Raw genomic sequence first — 23146 nt, 5'->3', positions numbered from 1 at the left:
TAAATTAGTTTGACCATTGTGGAAGACAGTGTGGCAATTCCTCAAGGATCTAGAACTAGAAATACCATTTGACCCAGCAATCCCATTACTGGGTATATACTCAAAAGATTATAAATCATTCTACTGTAAAGACACATGCACAGCAAAAACTTGGAACCAACTCAAAGGCTCATCAGTGATAGACTGGATTAAGAAAATGTGGCACATATACACCATAGAATACTACACGGCCATAAAAAAGATGAGTTCATGTCCTTTGCAGGGACATGGATGAAGCTGGAAACCATCACTCTCAGCAAACTAACACAGGAACAGAAAACTAAACACTGCATGTTCTCACTCGTAAGTGGGAGTTGAACAATGAGAACTAATGGACACAGGGAGGAGAATATCACACAGTGGGGCCTGTCAGGGGGTGGGGGGCAAGGGGAGAGAGAGCATTAGGAGAAACACCTAATGTAGATGATGGGTTGATGGGTGCAGCGAACCACCATGGCATGTGTATACTTATGTAACAAACCTGCACGTTCTGCACATGTACCCCAGAACTTAAAGTATAATGAAAAATCAATAAATAAAAATAAAAGCTGAACTGCCCAAGTCATTAAACAGAAATCCAAAATACTGATGAGGAAGTCAAGTCAAAGAAGAAAAACAGAGCTCAACAAGAGAGGACCTGGGAAAGTCAAAAGAGGGGAATAAATATGAGGTGGGAAGTGTTGACAGCATAAAGGAAAGGATGGACCTGCAGAAGGAGACCTTGTATTCTACTGCTTGGGAACTTGGTTGGAAATCAGGCTTTGAACAGCCCAGTCAGTGACTCCAAGCACCCCAGTTTCTGTGTGCCAATTTTCTCATCTACAGGCATCTCCACCCCACTAGGGGGCTAAAGGAATTAATTATAATTTTGATCAAATGCTTTGAGGTACACAAGCAAAAGGAACAGTGAATACAAACTATTATGATGTAAAAAAAATTTTTAAAAACTATTGCTCACGTTTATTAGTTTGGAGGTATAGACAGTAGCCCCCAGGCCTATGTTTTTGCTCTTAAGCAATGTATCTAACATGTGAGCATACACATATGAGAAGCCCAACACCCAGGCCATACACACAGCATGCATGAACATGTGCAGAGACCCAGGCACACATAAGCCACCAAAAGGGGTCTAATCTGTATGCAAGAAGAGGACAGATGCTAAAGTGTGCATGGAGTGGGCAGCTCAGTTGTTCATTTTTAGAACCCTAGAAGCTTTCCAAGTTCTACATGCTGTATAGCATACAGAATTGAAGCACTGAAAATAGCACAAAAGGTGGAGGGTATTATGAAGACAAAAAAGCCATTTGTTTATCTTTTCTCTGTTAAAAGTTTTGACCATGTGCTTGATCAGACTGTTCTGTCTGCTGAAGACACCTACATAAATGGCTCCAAAGTAAAAGTCCCATAGAACTGTCCAGAGGGTCTCTGTGGCAAAGGAGCCTCAGATGGGAATCCCCAAGCTTTGCTGACATCACCTGAAGGTCAAGCTCCCCAGTCTGGAGGTGCACCTCCCCTACCCCTTCACTTGGCTAACCAAGGTCTACTCATCCTGTAGATCTCACACAGCTGTCACTTTCTCAGAAGTCATTTATTGGCCACTCAGCTAGGTCAGTTTCTTCTTAAATTCTCTCTTCATACTCTGTATACTGCTTGGAAGCTAATCAGAATTGTGACTGCTATTGTTTAACCACTAAATGTCTTGTACTGAAATATAAGATTCCAGAAGATAGTGCCCATGTCTGTCTTGTTCACCGGATGACTCCGTAGCGCGGTGCATTCATTCATTCGCAAGTAAATGAATGAGTTAAATCTTGTGATTTCAGCCTTCAGCCTCTGGAATCTAGCTTCACTTTCTTTCCTGGATCCTGCTCTAGTAAGCCATTTTTTCAGCTACATACTATTCAGGGTAAGGTTAGCAACTCTGTAACTGAGGTGGTAAAGATAGGGTGAGTGCAAACTATTTACCCATATCAGCAATTAACTAACACAAGTGGACATGCAGTTCACAGATCAGGCTGTCATCGAAGTACACAACTACAGGATTTTAATGCACACTAAAATCTTTTCATTCCTATTGCCTGTCTTATTCAGTGATTCAATGTACCTTACTGGCACTAACCATTAAAATCATGTATTGAGGACCTATTATGTGTCAGGTACAATATATTATATCCCATTTAAGTCCCAAAACAAGCTTGCAACATTAACCAATAAGAAAACTGTGGCTCAGAAAAGTTAAGATTTGCCCAAGGTCACAATCAGTAAGGAGATGAGTGGAACATAAGCCCAGCTCTCTCTGAATCTGAAGGCCATGCTCTGGCAATACTCTCCCATTTTTCATCCTATAATAAGATGTCTGTAGAGCGTGTGCATATGCCCCAACTGGCTCGACTTGAATTCCAACCCTGCCATTTACTATCTGTGGGGCTTGGGCAAGTTTCTTGGGCTCTCTGCTGTCAATTCCTTCGTAAAACAGATATAACAGCAGTACTCTCCTAATGGACGTTGTTTTAAGGATTAAATTAATTTATACATGTTAAGTACTAAGAACAATGCTTGGCACATAATAAGCAATCAGCATTAGCCCCTTTTTGGCCTGTGCCTATTGTCATTATTATTATTAACAATATTATTATGTGCATGCTATTAATTACGCCACTCAACTGCCTCCCTTTGGGATGAAAGAACCAAATGTACTTGGAACAATGTGTCCCCCTTACTCTTCCAAACAACCCAAGATGAAAAGATTTTTCTTTTCTTTCTGTGCAATTTCAGCAAGCATTCACTGAACCCTTTAATGATGGGCAAAGCAGTCTACTACTGGGAGAAGACCACTTCCTTACTCTTCAGAAAGAGATGGAGGCTGGTCAGAAGCTTCACCCACAGAAATTCAGTAAGACAGAAATAGGAATTCAGGGAAGCAGGGCTTAGCATGGATCCTCCTAGTAGGCAATCCTACCGTGTCACTCTCCTGTTCAACTTCTGGCTCTTGCATTGGCTCTAGTAGTAGTTTGAGGAAAGGAGTCAGGACTTACGGTCTCCCACCCTTGGTTTAAAAAAAAAAAAGAAAAGAAAAGCAAGTCTCCTTACATTTCTTTTATATATTGGGTTTTTCCCCAAGACTATTTTATCAAAGTGTTCTACTGAGAAAACTGAAAATTAAAAACGTTGTAAACTCCTTGTCACAGTATTCCTTCATAACCTGGCCCATCCTAACGTGTCTAGATTCATCTTGTATCAACCCCTTCTTGGCACTTTTACCCTCGAAACTAAGCTATGTGCAGTTTCCAGAACATGCCGTCTCAGCCTCATGCCTTGGCACCGGTTGTATTCTTGGCCGGAACATCCTCACCTGATTGTCCTCCTGGGCTTCCTCAGTGAAGACTGTCTCCTCACAGTCCCATCAAAGTTTACAAGTAACATTATTTACAAATTCTACAACCTTGTTATAAAGTGTATAACCTTTATTTATAAATATTTAGGGCAAGGTTGTGTTACTGTGAACAGGCAAAAGACTATTTTTTTCATCTTTAAATTTCCAGTGCCTATCATAAAGTAGATTTTAGTAAATGTTTGTTGAATAAATCAATGAAAAAAGAATCACATGAAATTAAACACTACATGAATTGAAGACTGAAAACAATGTGGTTAAGAGGATAGACTTAAAGGATGGGGTTACACTGCTCAGGCTGAAATATTCACTCCTTCCTTTGGCAGCCATGTTACACTGAGCAAGATACTTAAAATGCCTCGCTTTCACATCTCTAAAATGGGGCTAATCATGGAACCTGCTTGGTTAGCTGCTGAGAGGATCAAATGAATTAATATATAGAAAGTATTTTAAAGAGTTCTGGCACATAGTAATCACTCATTTAGTGCTAGCTACCATTATTATTCTTTTTGATATGAATATAAAAAGTGTAACTAGAGAAAGAGTTTACTTAAGGATCAAATCACTTTTGAACACACTCACTAGAATGTATGATATTATGGTCATAGAATTCTCCTGTTTTTGCTCACCCAGCATCTTTTCCACCCTTTTCTATAATAACGCTCAGGTTTTTCTTTGAGAAATCAACTCTCTCCAACTCTCAGTCCCTGCGGTAGGTTGCAGAGCCAGGCATCCAGCCCAGCGTGGACTGGAGAGTCAGAAATTGGCTCAGGGATGGGGATATGGTCCAAGCTGGACCACTGATACTCAGACTGGCACCTTTGCAGGGACTAATGGCAATGGGGTAGTGAAAACATGAGCCTGCAGCTGCTGTTGGGACGAAAGCAGAGCCCACAGATGGAGAGAGACAAAATCCTGATCATGTTAGGTGACTCTCTGCATCCTGCTGAGGTTTTTGTTGTTTTAATTCATACAAGCTGGTAAATTCCCTTTTCAGCTTCATTCAGTTTAGGTGGAGGTTTGGTACTACAACCTCAAATGTCCTGAGTAATCACAACCAGTCATTGTAAAGGGAAAAGCTTACAATATTAAGACTTAATTTCATTAAGTCTTATATGCACCTCAAGGTGTCATTGTAAAGGGACTACTTTACACTAGGAATTTTTATCCAAATGAAAATGGGGATTATTTACAGGGTTATCAAAAAAAAAAAAAAATAGCTCCTTCACACTTGGTGGCCAGAAAGAAGCAAATACAAGACCCTAGACAAGTGGTACTCTCATTTTGATGTGTGTGACACTCCGAAGAGTTTATAGAAAAGGCAGATTTTGAAGCTACCCCAGAAATCCTGCGGCAGGCCCAGGAATCTGCATTTCTCATGAGTACCTTAGGGGTGCTGACTGCCCACTGATGCTGATGGTCCACTTTGAGAAACACTACCTGGGAGGGTCTAGCTCCTCCTAGATGCCATAGGTCAATCTAGAGTGCAAAAATCCAGCTGAGAGGTAAACCCCAGACTGTGACAAAATGAGGGAAATTTCCATAATGATTTCATGAACTTAAGATCTTCAAGGCCTACTCTGAGTTTAAGCACGAATTCTGAAGCAAATATTGGCAAATTTGGAAGTATTTCAGCTCTAAAAATGGAAGGATATAAGCATTATATCCAGTTCTCTCAATGGCTATTTTATATAAAAAAGGAAGTGATATAGAATAAAAACAATAATTTAAAAATGGATTTTAGGCTTGTGGCTTTATCAGTTTCATAACAATAAACTATAGTAACTTTGTAGTAGGTCATAGCATACAATTAACAAAGACGACCTTTGAGAATTGATTTCAGTTTTTAACAGAGCAGTCATAATGAGTACAATTATAATAATTGGTAAGAAGCTTTTACAGCATTCTGTAATACACAAAAGACAACATGGCAAAATAGAATAGATTGTTTTCTAAAGGCACCACATGAGTTTCACAAAGGAAATTTTATGTTGACTGTGATGTGTAAGGGGGTGATACAAACATCACTTGATGCCACATCAGACACCACAAAAATAAGAAAACCATTTCCTGATGTGCATCCATGTTTGCCTTTGTGAAAAGTCAGTGGTTAAATAATCATCAGTGATGTGACTGAATCACAGAAACTATCTAGCCCTCCTCAATAGGAGTTCCCCAAGATAATTAAGCCTAAATACTATAAAGTATCCACTCTATGTAATGGATTGACACTCCTTTGCATGTAAAATGGCCTTACATCTGCACTCTCCTTGGGAGAATTGAGAAGACAGTCTCTCAAGTCATCTTCTGTAGGGCTTAGATGCTTAATGAAACCCAGTTTAGAAAGACTGACAGACATTCCTTAAGCTGACAATACATACCCTGGGAAAAATAACTGTAACTTTTAATTCCAAGCAAGGTAGTCTAGCAATAGTGGTTCTTGAGTAGTTTGTATAGTTTCTGGTTCTACTTGTGAGGCTTTAAATTGTTCAGAGTCATACTTTGAGCATCAATATGCATTTTATGCACCGAGATTAATGACATCAGTGGAACTCTCAACTGTAGTTCTTCAGAACCACACAATAGAATTTAATCTAGAGCATGAATGTCTTGGACTCCTTCCACAGCCATTAATTGTTAAACTGCCAAGCTCATGTCATTATGCAGAGATTCTATTCAATCCAAGGAAAATACAGTAGTATGACTTCAGCTGAATTGCAAAACAAATTCTGATTCGTCCTGTGGTTGGAGCTCTGTAAAATGTTTATATATTTATAATGGGTTTCTGTGTAGAGACTGATAGTATCTGATCTTAATTTTTGTGTCAGATCCTGATAATTGACCATTCCAGTATCCACTCTCCCTTCATTTCTGACTAATAGAATCTGGATTTTTAACTAGACACATTAGTAGAATAAAAGACTATATTTTCTAGCTTCCCTTGCAGCTAGATAGGGGCAATGAAAGCAGAAGTAGTAATGTTGTATGGAAGTAGAAAATATTTCACTGGAAGGGGCTCATTTGTACCCCTCTGCTTCCCCTGTTCTCCCTTTTCTGCCTGCCATAAAGTGTGATCAATGGAAATCCAGTAAATATCTTGAACCATAAAGCAACCGTAACTGTGGATGCTGTGCATTAGAATGATGGAGGAGAAAGATAAAAACATCCTTCACTCTACCACATCACTGACATACATCCCTGAGCTGTCCACCTTTAGGCTCCTTTAACATGAGAGAGCAAGACACTTCTATTTTGCTTAATCTTCTGTTATTTAGAGTTTTCTTAAACCGAATTAATATAATGAACATGCAGTTTATTATTCAGTAAAGGCCAGGTGAATTAATAAACTAACTGGGACTAAATATTTGAACTTTTGCAACACCTGAAACTCAAATAATGTATTTAAGACAAATAAAAAGAATTAGTACTTGAACTAAATGGTAACAAATGTACAGGAACAAAATCTTTTACTCGTTAAAAATACATATAACTTAAAGAGGAATTTAGATAAATCATAAGTCAGTACAATGTGTGGTGTAAACAATAATTAGTGAAATGTGTATTATGATAGGTAACTATCATATAACATATATTTATCAAAGGTAACAAAGTGAGCCCAAAAGGTATGGGCTGAAGTTTGTCATACAGACATACTGTGTGTCTTTCTTATTTATTTATTTAGTTTTCCTATTTGTTTTTCTTATTTGATGCTTTTGTGTGACCCATTCATTCTATGTCTATTTATATTGAATAATCAACTTCTGGACTGAATGGAAGACTTTGGTCTTTCAGCTTTCATGTACAGCAGACAGACATCTTAGAAAAATCCCCAGGACAACAGAAAATTATTAACATGCCTTTGATGTCCAGTGAATCCTTTCAAGTCTGATTTTTGCTGTGTACTCTTGAAAAGGCATTAAAATATTTTAAGTAAGCCTAGCAAAAGGATAGAAAACATCAGATTGTATTTAAAATAAAATCTATTTCTTAGATTGCTTTTGATTATCTAGGCAGAAATTTTGTTTCAGTGTTGTTCTATAATGATAAGAATTTGTGTTTATTGTGATTATTTGATCAGTAATATTTTGTTTTGGGAAATATTCATGTTAAATATCCTACTAGGATCTTAGAGTCATCCAAGCTCCTGTCTACTCCAGTGGTAGGCAGACCTTTGGGAAAACAGTTAAGACTCATTTCTTCTGTATAATCTCAGTATTATTCATTTAATATCTTCAAATCCTTGTTCTGCATTCATATGCAAATATCTGTGGTTGTGCTTATGTAAATTATTGGCACACAGTATTCACTCTAACTACATAAGGCAGTGTGTAGGTATCGCATTTAATTAGAGTGATGTACCCATGATCTCTTCAGTCAGCTACTGCATACTCTTCCTTATGTTAAACACAAGTGGGTAAAAATATTAGATATTTAGGAAGATTATTTTTCTGGAAAACAATTTTTTTCTATCATTAACTTCTTTATTACAAATATACAGATGACCCCTCATTTACAATGGTTCAACGTACGATTTTTTTGACTAACAGTGGTGTGAAATCAACACGCATTTGGTAGAAATCATACTTCAAGTACCTGTGTAACCATTCTGTTTTTCAATATAGTAATCAACAAATTACATGAAATATTCAACATTTTATTATAAAATAGGCTTTGTGATAGACGACTCCCCAACTGTAGGCTACCGTAAGTGTTCTGAGCATGTTTAAGGTAGGCTAGGCTAAGTTATGATGTTCGATAGGTAGGTTATGTGTATTAAATGCATTTTCAACTTACGATATTTTCTACTTATGATGGGCCTATCAGGATGTGACCCCGTCGTAAGTCAAGGAGCATCTGCATGGCTATAGAGATGGCAAGATAAAGACACTTACCCCTGTGACATCCATAACCTTAATGGCTGCAAGCTGGCCCGTTTTGACATGACGACCCTGTAAAAGAAAAATAATAACAAAAGATTTAGTTCTGATGACGAATAGTAGCGTTCAATTCCAACCATAAAGAAAAATTGTTTGGATCAGTGCTGTACTATGTCAATGGGGGGAGAGAGAAAGACAGACACACACAGAAACACCATGTCTATTTAGTGGTTATTTTGTAAAACATCCCCAGTCGCTTTGTTTATTTTCACAGTGGGTGTCAAGTCAAATAAAAGATGCAATGTTGAACAATTTGGTTCTACTTCCTCTCCAAGGCATTTGACAAGAGCTTATGTGAGAGAAGGATTTACGTGGAAGGGGAGCTAGGCCTGCGTGGAAAATACACAAATATCTCTCTGTTAGAAAACACTTGGTAGATGAAGAAACTTTGGTTTCTTTCATTCTTAAAATATCCTGTAATGGTTTTAACTGGATATGATTCTGCTATAATTCACCTGAGATTGTTCATTTATCTTTATTTAAAAGGGAACCTAAAATAAAACAGACAGCAATCAATCCAAATTTGTGATCAAGGAGACAGTGCTGAACATTAGGGACTGCTTCCCCAAGGTGGGCACTTTTGGTCTTTAGAACCACAGTGAAGCAGCAACCACATGGCAAAATCAGAAGCAAGTAGGGAGCGCCAAGGGGGCACTCTCAGAAGAGAATTATTTTCTCTTCGCTTGCTCCTTGAGAAAACACAATGTCTAAATGTGACTCTCAGACAACAGCAAAGATGGTCATACTCACTACTTTTACATGAATTTTATATATAGTTTCCAAAATACATTTTAGTTATTGCTGCTATCAGGCAATAAAATGCAGCTTCTAAGATCAGGGGGGTTCAAAACCTAGCTGCATGACCTTAGGCAAGTCCCTCAACCTTCCAAGCCTCAGTCTCCTCATCTCAAAAACTGAAATAATAATACCTAATGCACAGAATTGTAGTGAGAACGATATGAGATAATGCATACAAAGTACTTGGCAGTGACATATGCAGATTAGCTGTCAGCAGATGCTGGTTGTAATTATGTATGGTCCTGTCTTCTGATTAATTTTAAATGTTGCCTTCCCTACTGAACTACATGTTTCCTAAAGGCAAGCACCGTGTCTCATCAATGTATTTCCAGTACCTGGAAAAGTAAGGGTCTACCCCATAGATGCTGTGGCATGTTTATGAATTAACAACAGATAAGGAGGCATATATAATTGTGGTGTGGAAAAAGCGATTGGCCTGGTATGATTTAGATTCAGTAGTTGAAGCTTGTGAAAATGTGCTAGCTTAGTTGGATCAAATTTTTTTTAAATTGTGGTAGAAAACATTATTGGGTCAGTTTTGTAATTGAGAGCTCCTATATCTTCATGCTCTCGAATCTTTTCCCTTTTTCTGCTACTTCTCTCCCTTACTACCCTAATTTTCCCGACTCCTCTGGTCTTTTAACTTCTGCCCATTCTGCCTGCCCTCTTTCTTCTCACATATCTCAGCTTTAAAAATCTATTTACTCTGATTCTGGTAGTGCTTCCTTCCACTTTTGACCCCCATTCTGCTGCCCTTTTTTCCTCCTCACTGGAGAAAGAGCACAAAGAAGGAGACAGTAGGTCAGTAATCCAATATGGTCACAGATACAGCCCCTCACATTTATTTCAACTTTCCTGAAATCAAGGGAGGGGGTGGCGTGTTACCTTGTAAAGAGCCCTGGACCAGAATCCCAGAGGCCCAGTTCTTGCCCAGGCTCTGCCCACGACCATCAGGTGTGTCTGGGCCCTCATTTCCCCATCTACAAAATGTAGGGGGACTGGGCTCAGTGGCTGGTGGAGAGGGCAGTGAGTGGGTGTCAGCCCTACCAACTCTTTCCATCCCAAGGAGCATGTAGAAATTTAGTTTTCACAAGATTGATAGGGAGAGAAGTGCCACTGCTACAGAACCAGGAACACTAACTTTCTTGCAGAGCAGCAATGCTACCTTTCCTGCAAACCACGAGTCAATCTTGCACAAAGAAGAAGGAGCAACAGCGTCCTCTTTTGAGTCTGTGATGCCGTAATGATGACCCTTGCAAAGGAATCAACAGCTTTGTAACCAACAGTGGACTTTCAAGTAATGGCTATAAATCATGTCTTAAATAATGGCTTCATCTATTAAAGCACTGAAAGAGGGTAGGGGAAATGTAGGCAAATACAGAAGGTCTGTCTGATATTATATAGCTGATTTGCATTGAAATTATTTTAATGGTATGTGTAACAGGATACAGACAAACCACTGGGCACGGCTTGCAAGGCCCTTCAAGAGCTGACCCCCTTTCTGCCACACCACCTTGGTAGGCTCCCACTTGCTCTTACTCTGTGGACCTTGAGAACAAACAGTTTGCACTTCTGTAAATGTACTTGATTGTTTCTTGCCTCTCAGATGGTATGTTTTCTTGGTCTGGGGTGCCCTTTGCCTTCTTGACTCCTCAGACAACTTTCTCTTTCTAGATTCAATTAAAGTACTCTGTCCTCTGATACCTCACTGTCAATTCCTCATCACCTCTGTCTATCAGTGAACATGTCCCTGGGTGTATTATTCCAAGGACCTCAAAGGATTAATAGCCCTCTCTCCCTCTCTGGTCTTCCTTCCTCTCTTCCTTCCTTCCTTCCCCTGTGGCTCCATTTGCAGCCCAACCTTCTTCCCAAATAAAACCTTAAGTGAACTCCCCTGGTTCAAGCAGGGACTTGAGCACCCAACTCTAGTCTGCTCTGCCTCCCAATTCCCCTCATTCCTGAGGGAGTCCCTGAGGCATGTCTGCCAGCATGCACTTTGAGAGACTTTGCAGTAGTTTTTTTAAGTCCTTAAGAAGCAGGAAATCCTCTTTGAGTGAATAATTTGTTACAAGGACACCTCAACACCTAGTTCTTTCCATCAGCAGCCTAGGGCTGAGCTAGCCTATGGTACTGGCCCAAGACCAGAGATGAGGCAGGATAAAAGTGACCTGTGTTACATTTCAAACACAGGCAGTGGGCAGTTCTTGTGGAAATAAATAAAATATCAGCTCTTTTAAAAAACTTAGTATACATGGCTTTTGTTGTTGCTATTGTGTCTTTTGTTTTGTTTTTGTTTGTTTGTTTTTTAAGTAGCCACTATGAAGATGACGGAAGGTAACACTGGAAAGGAAAACAACATTATGTTTCTTCCATTTTAAATTTCATTTCCTGGCTGAAACAGCAGTTCTCAGTGGGTCTGACAGACGACTGAATAATACGCCTTGGGATGGCAGTTTGGGCTGATGTGAGGTCCTGGAGGTGGAACAATCAGTAGCCTCAGCTCACTCGCAGGCAAAGGCATCCCCACGCTCCCGAGCAGGAAGGACGCTGAGCTGCCACACGTCGCTGATCAGGAAAGGGCCATGAAGCAACTTGCCCAGCGTGAGGTGTCTTTCATATCACCAGAGAAGATCAGGCCAAGTTATGATCCAGATTAAGGCAGACTTGCAGGGAATGGCAGGGAGTCAGCCTACTTAAAGCTCACTAGGAACCTGAGGCACAGTCATTGTAGGACAGTTTTTAAAGAGGCAACTTTATAAAATCAGAAATGAATTGAGTAGGAAGGGCCCCTAAGAGCCTAATCCAGTCCTCTCCTTTTAGAGATGAGGCCAAAATCTCACATCTAAACTCAGGACACTTTCTCCTCCATCCCTCTTCTACCATCCAGCTCCTAAATCACAAATTTCTACCACCAAACTTTTAAAATCATTTTTAAAACAAACTTTTAATATTTTACTTAACTTGAAATAAATATCAAATCAGTCATCTCTGCTTTACATAGGATTTTTAATAACTTATTTTTTAATAATTATTTTTTAAATTTGGGGGCAGTGCAGCAAAGGGGGATGTTATTGCAATAGCATTTTGAAGGGAAAATGTAATAGTACCCCAATTCTAACGTATTTTTCCATATAAGATAAATTTAAAATGCAAATATAGATGCCATCTAAATTTAGATCTAAAATACATGTTTCAAGCTCGTGCAGTGTTGCATGTCTGTACTCCCAGCTACTGAGGCAGAAGGACGGCTTGACTCCAGGAGTTTGAGGCCAGCCTGGGAAACACAGCAAGATCCCATCTCTAAAATGGACAAATGAATGAATGAAAAAAATATACATGTGCAACCAAGAACTGAAAATTAAATTCTGAAAAAAAAAACTTCTAAAAGGAGACAAAAGAGTTAAAAAAAAATTCTCCATGAAAATTAGAGAAAATGTCCTGTCAGATTGCAGTTGCTGAGTCATTTTTTTAATAAAAGGATGAACTAAATTATTTTTTTCCTACTGAAATAACCAATAATGGCAAAATCTAGTGAACACACTAAATCTGGAAAAGTAAAACTGATAATCTGATAGGACCCCAAGCCTAATGTCAGATAATGACCTAAAACATAAAAAGCATATCCACCAGAAAGGAACAAGAAAGGCATCAAAATAAGGGAGGCAGAGCCTTGGGGCCACTCAGTGCTGGGGGCATGGCTCAGTCTGGTCCTCAGACACACACACACACACACACACACACACACACTACTCTGCTCCCCTCTTCCCTTCTTCTCCCTCACTTTTGAGGCAATAAACTATGCTGATCCTTGTTCTACGTAAAATAATTCAACATCCAGGTGAAATCCAAATCACTCAAGTACGATTAATACAATACCCTACTCCTTCAACTCCTCCCTAAAATGAATGCAAGAGAAGACAACAGTTTTGTTTTAACAGCCATATAAGCTTCACCTCTGTTGCTGTTGTTATTTTCTAGGGAAGAGCGAGAGGGTTTTTGAGCTGCTAGCCTAAGGCCAGCCCGGAAGACAGAATACTTTCATTTCTAGGTCACCCACATACATTTATTTCTGGCAAAGTACATAAGCAAACCATCTTTGTTGAAAATTCACACATTCTCCCAACTATCTTCATCCTCCTGCCCAAGGACCCTCACACACAGGTAGAGAGTGGCTCATTCTCCTTCCTATCTACCCTAGATTTAATCTCCACTTTACTGAGGAAGTCTTCTTCAATTTCCTAATTGCAAATGAGTACTCCACCTTTGTGTTTCCGTAGCATCCTATCCCAACCCCACTGATCATAGCCAGCACATTTTTTTCTTCAAAACATGCATCACCAGAACCATGAAAATAAATCAAATCAAAACGAAAAAAAGCAGAATGTAGAATATGTAGTAATGGCAGCTGTTGTTTTATGGCTCACCTGTTCTGATTCTATCTATCTATCTATCTATCTATCTATCTATCTATCTATCTATCTATCTATCTATCTATCTATCTATCTATCTATCATCTGTGTATCAATCATAGATGCTGCAGTGTGCCACCAAGATTCTTGAGTACAGACTGAAGTACCTGACAACTCTCAGTCAGGTCCCTCTCTGGGAATGGCCCTTAGCCAAAGTGCCACCTCACCCAAGGTCATGCTCCCTCCTGGAGACAGGTGAAGGATGATGGCAACTTGGATTAGGATGGAAATGGTGGAGAATGTGGGAATGGACAGGAGGCCAAATGAAGAGGACTTGGGAACAGATTGGATACGTATTTCCCTTGTGCCTTCATAGTGCTTGGCACAGCAGGGACTCAGCAAATATTTGCTGAAAAACAGACTCAATCAAGGCATGAAATTTGAGGGTTGTGTTTGGGTTCTTGGTACCATCCACATGTCTACATCAGTTTCCCTTACCCCCACATTTCCCCAGCCACAGAGTGTATGGGACCAGATAGGGTGGGGTTGTAAGCAGGAATTATAATTATTTTGCTCATAAATAAAAAGCTGGAAGATGAATTTAAGTGGATGAAGTTCTTTTAAACTCTACAGAGAGACCAGAGACCAATTTACTTTCCCTTTCCATAGATCACAGAGAAACCGGAAATTGGTTTTAGCTTTACTTCTGAGCTGTCATGATGATAGCAAAGGTGAACTCTGCTTTTCCACTCCCAGTTGAAACTAAAGGTTAGTTAATATCTATCTGGACATCTTTAGGAATGCTACCTTTCTTTGATACAATATGTCTTGAGGCAAAGAGGTAGACAAGACAACTTTATGAAAAGACTCCAAAGATCCTTATGATCAAGTAACATGAATGTTCACAGAGTATACTTGGCACGATGTCCATTCCTGAGTCTTCCCCAGGTTAAATGGAGCCTTTGTGTTTCCTTGGCCTACATGTGCCATTCATTGGTGGCTTAGAAACCCTGCTCTCCATATGTGCAGAACTGTGATTCAGACTTTATGGCTCCCAGACTTGTGGCAGAGGTAAAGCAAGGCACTGACTCAGATGGTACCCAAGCAATTACTCTCCATCTCAACACCACTCACTGTGAATTCCTTTGCTTGGCACCTCTGAGTGACAGAAAATGGATTGTTTTCAAGACTGTTCAGGGGTAGGCCAACCGGAAGCTGAGACTTGCTCACAGACAGGAAGTGGGGAAGAAGAGACTAGGTTTCATTTTTCTTTGTTAAAAACTAGGATTCTTCAGTCCTCATGGCTGCCAGCTTGGCTCAGTTTATAAATCAAAATGGATGCTTAACGGGAAAAAAATCAAATAGTCACAATTTTTAGCAGACAATAGTTAATGTATGCAGATTCCGTGGCAGGGAGCCTAATGCCTGTACCCAGGAAAGGCACGCACAGCTGAAGTGACAGCAGTGACGAGGCAGACAAGCTGAGGGGTGATGAGAGCTCAAAAGCAGAAGAGCCAGCCTCTGGGCCAGGGCCTTGAGCCAAGAACACACTTCCCAGTAACCTCCTCTCAACCCAAAAAATGAGCACAAAACCAAAGCTCTCACTGGCTCCCACCTAATTTATACCACAGAATTATCACAATCATCTGTGGCGTTTTAAAAATTTTTCATTTATTTATTCATTCATTCATTTATTTATTTATTTAGAGACGGAGTCTCAGTCTGTTGCTCAGGCTGGAATACAGTAGCACTATCTCAGCTCACTGCAATCTCCACCTCCTGGATTCAAGTGATTCTCCTGCCTCAGCCTCCCAAGTAGCTGGGATTACTGGTTCCCACCACCATGCCCAGCTAATTTTTGTATTTTTAGTAGAGCCAGGGTGTTGCCATGTTGGCCGTGCTGGTCTTGAACTCCTGACCGCAAGTGAGCTGCCTACCTTGGCTTCCCAAAGTGCTGGGATTTCAGGCGTGAGCCACCACGCCCGACCTCATCTGTGGCTTTTATACATTCATTTCTGGGAGGACTAACCTCCCTAGGTGTGGGGGCTCAAAGGATGGGGACAAAACATGTACATGCAGCCAACTCTTCAGCCTCTCCAAATATCCCACTCCTCCGCACCCAGCACAATAGCCTTCCCTATCCCCTGAGCCAAGAATGGCACCTGGGGCCATAAACAGCATTCAAAACCCTGGTACCTGAACACTAGTCCAAGGTAAAGTTTACACACAACTCCAGTAAAAGGTGAAAAATAAGGACTCAGTGGTGATTTTTTCAGAAAACAAGAGCTATTCAACTTAAGTAGGATTCTTATTTTTGGTGTTAAAATGCCCATTTGGCGTGAACCCGGGAGGCGGAGCTTGCAGTGAGCGGAGATGCGCCACTGCACTCCAGCCTGGGCGACAGAGCCAGACTCTGTCTCAAAAAAAAAAAAAAAAAGTTAACCATATATTGGTTCCCAGTTTTTTTGTTGTTTGTTTTTTGTTTTTTTGTTTTTGTTTTTGTTTTGGTGGTGGGTGGGGGGTAATAGAGTGAGATTTTAGTACTCCATGAAATCTAAGAATCCAGGAAAAAAGTTTTTTAAATACATGAACTTAGTGATAGTAGAAAGGTCAATAACCCTCTTAAGACACGAAAAAGGTTCTTAATACAACCTGTAAAATGTTAAATGTGAGGGCGTATAGCCCTTAATAACTTTAAATAGCCTGTGTGAGTTGTATTGGAACCCACTTCTCTCTCCTCTGGGTACCGTAAGTCCCTAATGCCCTTAAAATGCAGTCCCCCAGGCACATGGCTTCTACACACTAAAACAGAAAGCCCCTCAAAGGCAGGAACTCCACCTTAAACCTGTTTAATCCTCGGACATTGCCTGGGACAGCATCTTGCAAAGGGTAAGTGCTAAATCACACTGGAAAACATCAAGTTTCTAGGCCTAGTGAATCTTGTAAATTGCCACAAATCACAATGAACAGAGATTCCTGTGATCCATCAGGGGCTACACCTGGCAGAATCTTGATAGAATTTGGGGAAATGTCTACTTACGAGTGTCAGAAGCTTAAGAAAAAAGAGGACTATAAGAATGGCTTACAGTGTCATAACTGGAGGGGAAAGCCATGTGATTTGATGTGAGTGTTTTGCTCATCAAGGTTCTGTTTTTGTTTTCTTTTCCAAGTGTTAACTAAGAAAACTAGGTCACTGAAATAGGCCCTGAAGGCTCACTAGAGACATTAGCATTCTGCATGTCATAATCACAACAGCTTACCAGAGGAAAGGGTCAGGGAGAGAAAGATGCATCAAGATAAAAGCAAGGTCCAGACGCTGCCCTGCCAACATCCATTCACCTCTGCCTCCTCTTTTCCTGAGATGGTACTAACTAGAGGTAGGACGATGCAACTGTTCTTGGAGAAGGAGGGCTCATTTTTAAAGATTTCAAATCAATAGCTCCCTCTCTAAGGACTACTTTATGAGGCAACTCTGTCTTCCCCTCAGGACCTCTGGCAGACTCTTTGCTCGCTCCATCCCACCTCCCAGCTGCAGATTAAGAAGATATATTACATCCTCTCCCCTCGCCCTGCACAGGGTTGCCAAATGCAGCCCGAAGTCGGCCCCATTGTCTGAGATTTACAACCAGGTGATTGGGAGTGGACAGGGTTGGCTTTGGACCACAGACACGATAGGCTGGGGGTTGGGGGAAATAGATGATAATAATAATAAAAAGGCAATGCTGCATTTCATTTTGCCTAATGTATGGCTTCGATAGGAAGCCAGTCCACCCACAGTGCTGTCTCAGTCATTTAATAGACTTCTGCAGCAGCAGCAGGAGCAGTCTCCTGTTCAGAAAGAAAAAGGACCACACTGGTGTCATGAGAAAAAACAAAGGCAAAGGACCACAGTGTTCCCAGCTATCATTCTTGGGGCGGCAGGAACACAAATGGGGACCCATTTGGCTCTTTATTTGGGCTTTTGATGAATAAACTCTCTCCCACAGTGTCCTCCAACCTCCAGCAGTTTTAATTAAAACAAAAGAAATGTCAGCAAGGAAAAGACCGGAATATAATTAGGGCCCACCAAATCTAAAGTAATACAGGTGAAAAAGACTAGTAATGAAAGGGAAGCTTTCAGGTTCTTACTGAATCCCTGCTCTGTTACTGACACAAAAATCAATTTCAATAGGCTTTAGTTGTATCTGAGCGGGAACACAGTGACAGATGAAATTTAGTGAGCAACTTACTGGAGTCATAATGATTCCCACTGAAAAATAAAAGACTACAGTGAGCACTCCCAGCCAAATGTCTCCCCTATAAGAATGGGTATGTTTATTATACATACACATAACAGGCATGTTATTAAAATTATATCTAAAATTTATATACCTAAAACATATATAGGCTGAGTGTGGTGGCTCATGCCTATAATTCCGGTGCTTTGAGAGGCCAAGGCAGGAAGATCACTTGCAGCCTGGAACTCAAGACCAGCCTGAGCTATATAGTGAGATCCCGTCTCTACAAAAAAATTTAAAAATTAGCCAGACCTAGTGGCATGCACCTGCAGTCCCAGTTACTTAGCTGAGGTGGAAGGATAACTTGAGCCCAGGAGTTTGAGGCTGCAATAAGCTGTTACTGTGCCACTGCACTCCAGCCTGGGGGAGAGAGTGAGATCCGATCTTTAAAAGAAATTAAATAAAAAAGATAATATTGTACATATAGAAATATACTACATTGTAAATATGTACATATGGAGGAGAGAGAATTTCAAAAGCAGTTGTTTTTTTTTTATCTCACAAAATGTAAATTATCTCTCTCAAACCCTTTAAAACAGTGGTTTTCAATGGGGCAACTTTGCTTCCCAGGGGACATCTGATGATGTCTGGAGACATCCTTTTATTGCTATGACTGCAGCTGCTGACAACTAGTGGGTAGAGGTCAGGGATGCTACTAAATCTTCATAATGCACAGGACACCACCCTTCCCCAACAAACAATAACTGGGTCCAAAATGTCAATGGAGTCAAGGTTGAGAAACCATGTTTTAAAAGAATTTGACATTTAATAGGTGTTCAATGAATGCTGAAGTCTATGAAATGACAGATTCTGCAGTAGGCACTAATATTACAAAGATCAAAAGATAAGGTCTTGACCTCAGGGATCTCCCATGGCTTAAGGGAGGCACAGCAGATGAATTGTTCTTTCTTTGCTTAGTAGAATCTTACAGGTGAAATCTTTTCTTAAACCCCAAAAATGTATGTTCTTTAAGAACACAGGCAATACTATACCCAGTGACTTCTGAGACCACTTTGCAACTGACTTTTGTGTAAGAGGCCAATTCTAAGACTTTCCCATTTAAGCAGCATATTCTAAATTTTTAAAAAACCTGATGAAGTATTATTAGGACGAAACAGAACTTGGTTTATTGTAACTGGACACAATTCTGGCTAATTATATTAATTTTAGAAAGAACATCCTATTTTCATTTTAAAACAATATTTAGGTCTTAATAAACTCTTAAAACCATAAGTAAACCTTCCAGGAGCTCAATGCAGAAACATATTATTTTGTTTGATTAAAATATAAGTCATGTGAACTTTTAAGCTAAAAATATAATGGTCAATGACAAGAGGATAAAGGTGTTTGCCTTTATCCAACGGATGTTCTTCAAATGCAGGGATATAGGAATCTTGCAATTGCTATAAGTGATCTGTTTCCAAGAAATAAGGAAAGCAAAATTCATTTTTTTTAGGAAAAATAAATGAACAGCATTATTCTCTATCACTGATACCATTCACCACCTTTTAGGTACTTATGGATTAAAGAACTCAAGATGGTCAAAGAATAACATCCAAATATAGACTCTCCAAAGTGTATGAAAGAAATAATTATGGCCTATTAATTGTTCCACCTGCAATAGCAGAAGACCCAGATCTCTGCAAAGGCTGAAAATATCTCTCCCCCTCCAACAGATGTCTTCTGTGTCAGCACAGCCTGCATTTGCGATTGTGCTTTCTGAGCAAAGACCTGCATATTGTTCTTTGGGGAGGAGGGTGAGAGGACAAAAAGGATGTTAGAAAACTGAAAGTTGTTTTATAAATGCAGGATGGCTCTTACGTATTCCTCATCTTTCAAAGTGATGGCCATCACAGACTACAGCAATTTGTCAGCAAACACATCCATCCCTGGGAAGCTAGTTGCTGGGAGTAAGTAGTCAAGTGCCTCTCAGAAACCTGTACTTTCCCATCAGGACAGTACTGCTGAGAACACTTTTGTCTGAAATCTTGGGGGAGGGAAGAGGGTGAAATATGATGACACACTGAGAAAGAACAAGGGCTCTTTCAAGTAAATATGATCTGCCCCAAGCTCTGGGTAGGCCTGAATGGGAGTGTAGCTGACTAGTTAGTAAATGCATTGATTTATAGCTAAATTTAGCTGCGATCCAACTGTGACCTATCGGGTAGCTTCGTCTCAAGGAGGGTGAGTTTTCCCTGAGTCCAGTGAAATTCTTCTCTCCACCACATTTTCATGCCTCCAGTTTAGGTTGACTCATCAGGGATCGTGAGACGGGCAAGGAGAGCATCTTGCTGACTCTTGGCCATCTTCTCTTTTGAAGCAGGTATTTCACATAGTCTAGGAAAGAACTGACTATCTGTAGCTAGAGCTCTGCAGGTCCTATATAGGATGTGGAGGTTAAGAGGAAAGGCTTTGAAAGAGGTATGAGGTTCCCTTGGACTACTTAGTGGGTCTAGAGTTAAACCCTCTAACTGTGTAGAACTGATATAAAACAATTAACTCACTAGGTTGCAGTAGTAAGGATTAAATTACATATGCAGATACACTTGATAGAGTGGCTGGGTAAATGGTGTTATCACAGTGCTTTTAGTGTGACTATGAGGTTCCATTTCTGTTCTCTTCTCCTGCTATTCCCCCCCAGTCTCCCACTCGCCCACATTGCAGGTCTAGTGTCCTTCTCCATTTCCTCCAATGTACCATGGGGACTTTACATGTCTCTTCCTTTTGCCACGCTTGAATGCTCGCTGCCTTCAAGTCTTGACTCGAATGTGTCAAAGAGTCTCAAATGACTCTTCTCCAATTGCCTTTTTTGGGCTGCAATATCTAAAACTTCAACTCCACCTTAACTCTCATTATCCTCCTTCCCTGCTCTACAGATCATCTAACAAACTATACAGTTTATTTATTTATCAAGTGTACCAGGCATTTCCTGCTTCAGGAGGGAAGTGTTTTGAGGGCAGGGCCTTCTCTTTGTCTCGTTCACTATTCCATCTTCAGTAGCAGATCAGTGCCTGCATGGTGGGTACTCAATCAATATGTGCTGCATGAATGAATTCCTAATGTCTTTGTGGAAACGCTTTTCCAAGTCCTTCTGTTCTTTTTTTTGTTTTGTTTCATTTTGATTTTTGTTTTGTTTTGTTTTGTGACAGAGTTTTGCTCTTATTGCCCAGGCTAGAGTGCAATGGCACAATCTTGGCTCACCGCAACCTCCATTTCCCGGTTTCAAGCGATTCTCCTGCTTCAGCCTCCCGAGTAGCTGTGATTACAGGTGTGCACCACCACACCCAGCTAATTTTGTATTTTTAGTAGAGACAGGGTTTCTCCATGTTAGTCAGGCTGGTCTCGAACTCCTGACCGTAGGTGATCTGCCCACCTCTGACTCCCAAAGTGCTGGCATTACAGCACTTCTGTTCTTTTTTAAAAAATTCATAGCACTTCTTACTTGAAGGCATAACAACTCTGATAGAACAATTACTATTATCAGACTTTAAAACTGAGGCTCAAAAAAACCAAGATTTTTCCAGGTCGTATTTTCCTTTCATATTGGCCTTGCATATAAGTCAAGGAAACAATAAGATATTGTCTCTCTCTTTTTAAATTCTATTTAAATTCTCTCTAATGTTTAAAGAATAAAGAACAGAACTATAAATTAAAATGCCTGATAATCAGAGTATGTTTTCCACCTAGGAAGATTTATTTCTGTAAATATATATGTTTGATATGTTTTATTTAAATATTAGCAATATAAAGTATAGAAGTAGAGGTAACTGTATCTCTAAGATACATTTCTACTAGCAGCAGCCAACAGATCAACCTTACAGGTAGCAGTTAAGAATGAGGCTGTGCTTTTTGAACCAAAGAGAACATTTGATCCTCTTTCCCTGACATAAATGTGGAAAGATGGAAACTTTGCCTAAACTGTTAAGACCTCAGTCAGCTAAGGTCACCTGCACAAAAACATGAAAATTGCTTTCCTTCCTCCTCTTCCTCATTTTCAATTGTGAAATAGGTGTAGGCATATGCTCAAAGACTCATAAGCAGGAGCTCTTCTAACAGCACCTGATCTGAAAATATCAAGTCTAATTTCAACCTAGTTGCCAGTATCTGATTTCAATCACATTGGTTGGGACTTAGGTACTTACCTAGGATCCAAAAGATCAGAATCAATCTGCTTTTTTTTTTTTTTTTTTAATTTGCTCTTATTCTGTTAATATCAACTATCTTTTTCTACCAACATTTGCTTATTTTTAAAAGAAAAAAGAGAAACTTTTTTTTTTTTTTTTTTTAGCATTTAATTCAGCAGTCTTGTGTTTGCAACATTAATGGTTTATTTCATTGGTGGCTTCTGTCTTCATGAGGGACATTAAGAAAATAATATTGGCCAGGCACAGTGGTTCACGCCTGTAATCCCAGCACTTTGGGAGGCCGAGACGGGAGGATCACGAGGTCAGGAGATCAAGACCATCCTGGCTAATACGGTGAAACCCTATCTCTACTACAAATACAAAAAATTAGCCGGGTGTAGTGGTGGGCGCTGTAGTCCCAGCTACTCAGGAGGCTGAGGCAGGAGAATGGCATGAACCCGGGAGGGGGAGCTTGCAGTGAGCCGAGATTGTGCCACTCCAGCCTGGGTGACACAGCGAGTCTCCATCTCAAAAAAAGACGAAAGAAAGAAAGAAGGAAAGAAGGAAAGAAGGAAAAAGAAGGAAAGAAGGAAAGAAAGAAAGAAGGAAGGAAGGAAGGAAGGAAGGAAGGAAGGAAGGAAGGAAGGAAGGAAGGAAGGAGAAAGAAGAAAGAAAGAGAAAGAAGAAAGAAAAGAAAGGAAAGAAAGGAAGAAAGGAAGAAAGAAAGGAAGGAAGAAAGAAAGAAAATTATCGCTCATATATGCAAAATAACTGAACTGCTGGCTTTTAATCATTAAAATATACCTTATGATATCCCAAGAACTCCTAACCAGAAAATCTGTCTTAGATTTAATAAACCACTGAGTGATAGTTATTTAAGGCCAATAATAACACAATACTTATTAACCACTGATGAGCATTCAACAGGTCATGGGCTTGAATATTGAAAAATATGTAGCAATCATACATGTGATGCTTTGAAAGATTGAATTATACCTCTTAAACATATTATTTCTGTTTTTACATTTTTAAACATAAAAATATCTTTTTGAGAAGAATACATTTTAGGAAACAAATTCAGAAGCCATAAAAAAAATCTCTGGAAATAATAAATGCAGTGGAGTTAAAGGAGTAAAAATACATGGGTTCTATTTAGAATTTGATCAGTTTT

At 39.8% G+C, this 23146-nt stretch overlaps 1 protein-coding gene across 8 annotated transcripts in view; it reads right to left on the bottom strand.

Annotated features, from left to right (window-relative positions):
• Positions 1-23146, bottom strand: part of TNIK (TRAF2 and NCK interacting kinase) — a 455189-nt gene that overhangs the window by 187790 nt on the left and 244253 nt on the right. For all 8 annotated transcript variants that reach the window (XM_011998297.1, XM_011998298.1, XM_011998301.1 and 5 more), the window contains exon 3: positions 8323-8379. In XM_011998297.1, the coding sequence (XP_011853687.1) occupies positions 8323-8379 (57 nt within the window). The remainder of the gene's footprint in view (positions 1-8322; positions 8380-23146) is intronic.

This window comes from Mandrillus leucophaeus, unplaced genomic scaffold (assembly GCF_000951045.1).
Source record: "Mandrillus leucophaeus isolate KB7577 unplaced genomic scaffold, Mleu.le_1.0 Scaffold566, whole genome shotgun sequence".
In the NCBI taxonomy this organism is placed as follows: Eukaryota; Metazoa; Chordata; class Mammalia; order Primates; family Cercopithecidae; genus Mandrillus; species Mandrillus leucophaeus.
The sequence above is the reverse complement of the archived record's forward strand: the minus strand, read 5'-3'. Positions and strand labels throughout refer to the sequence as shown.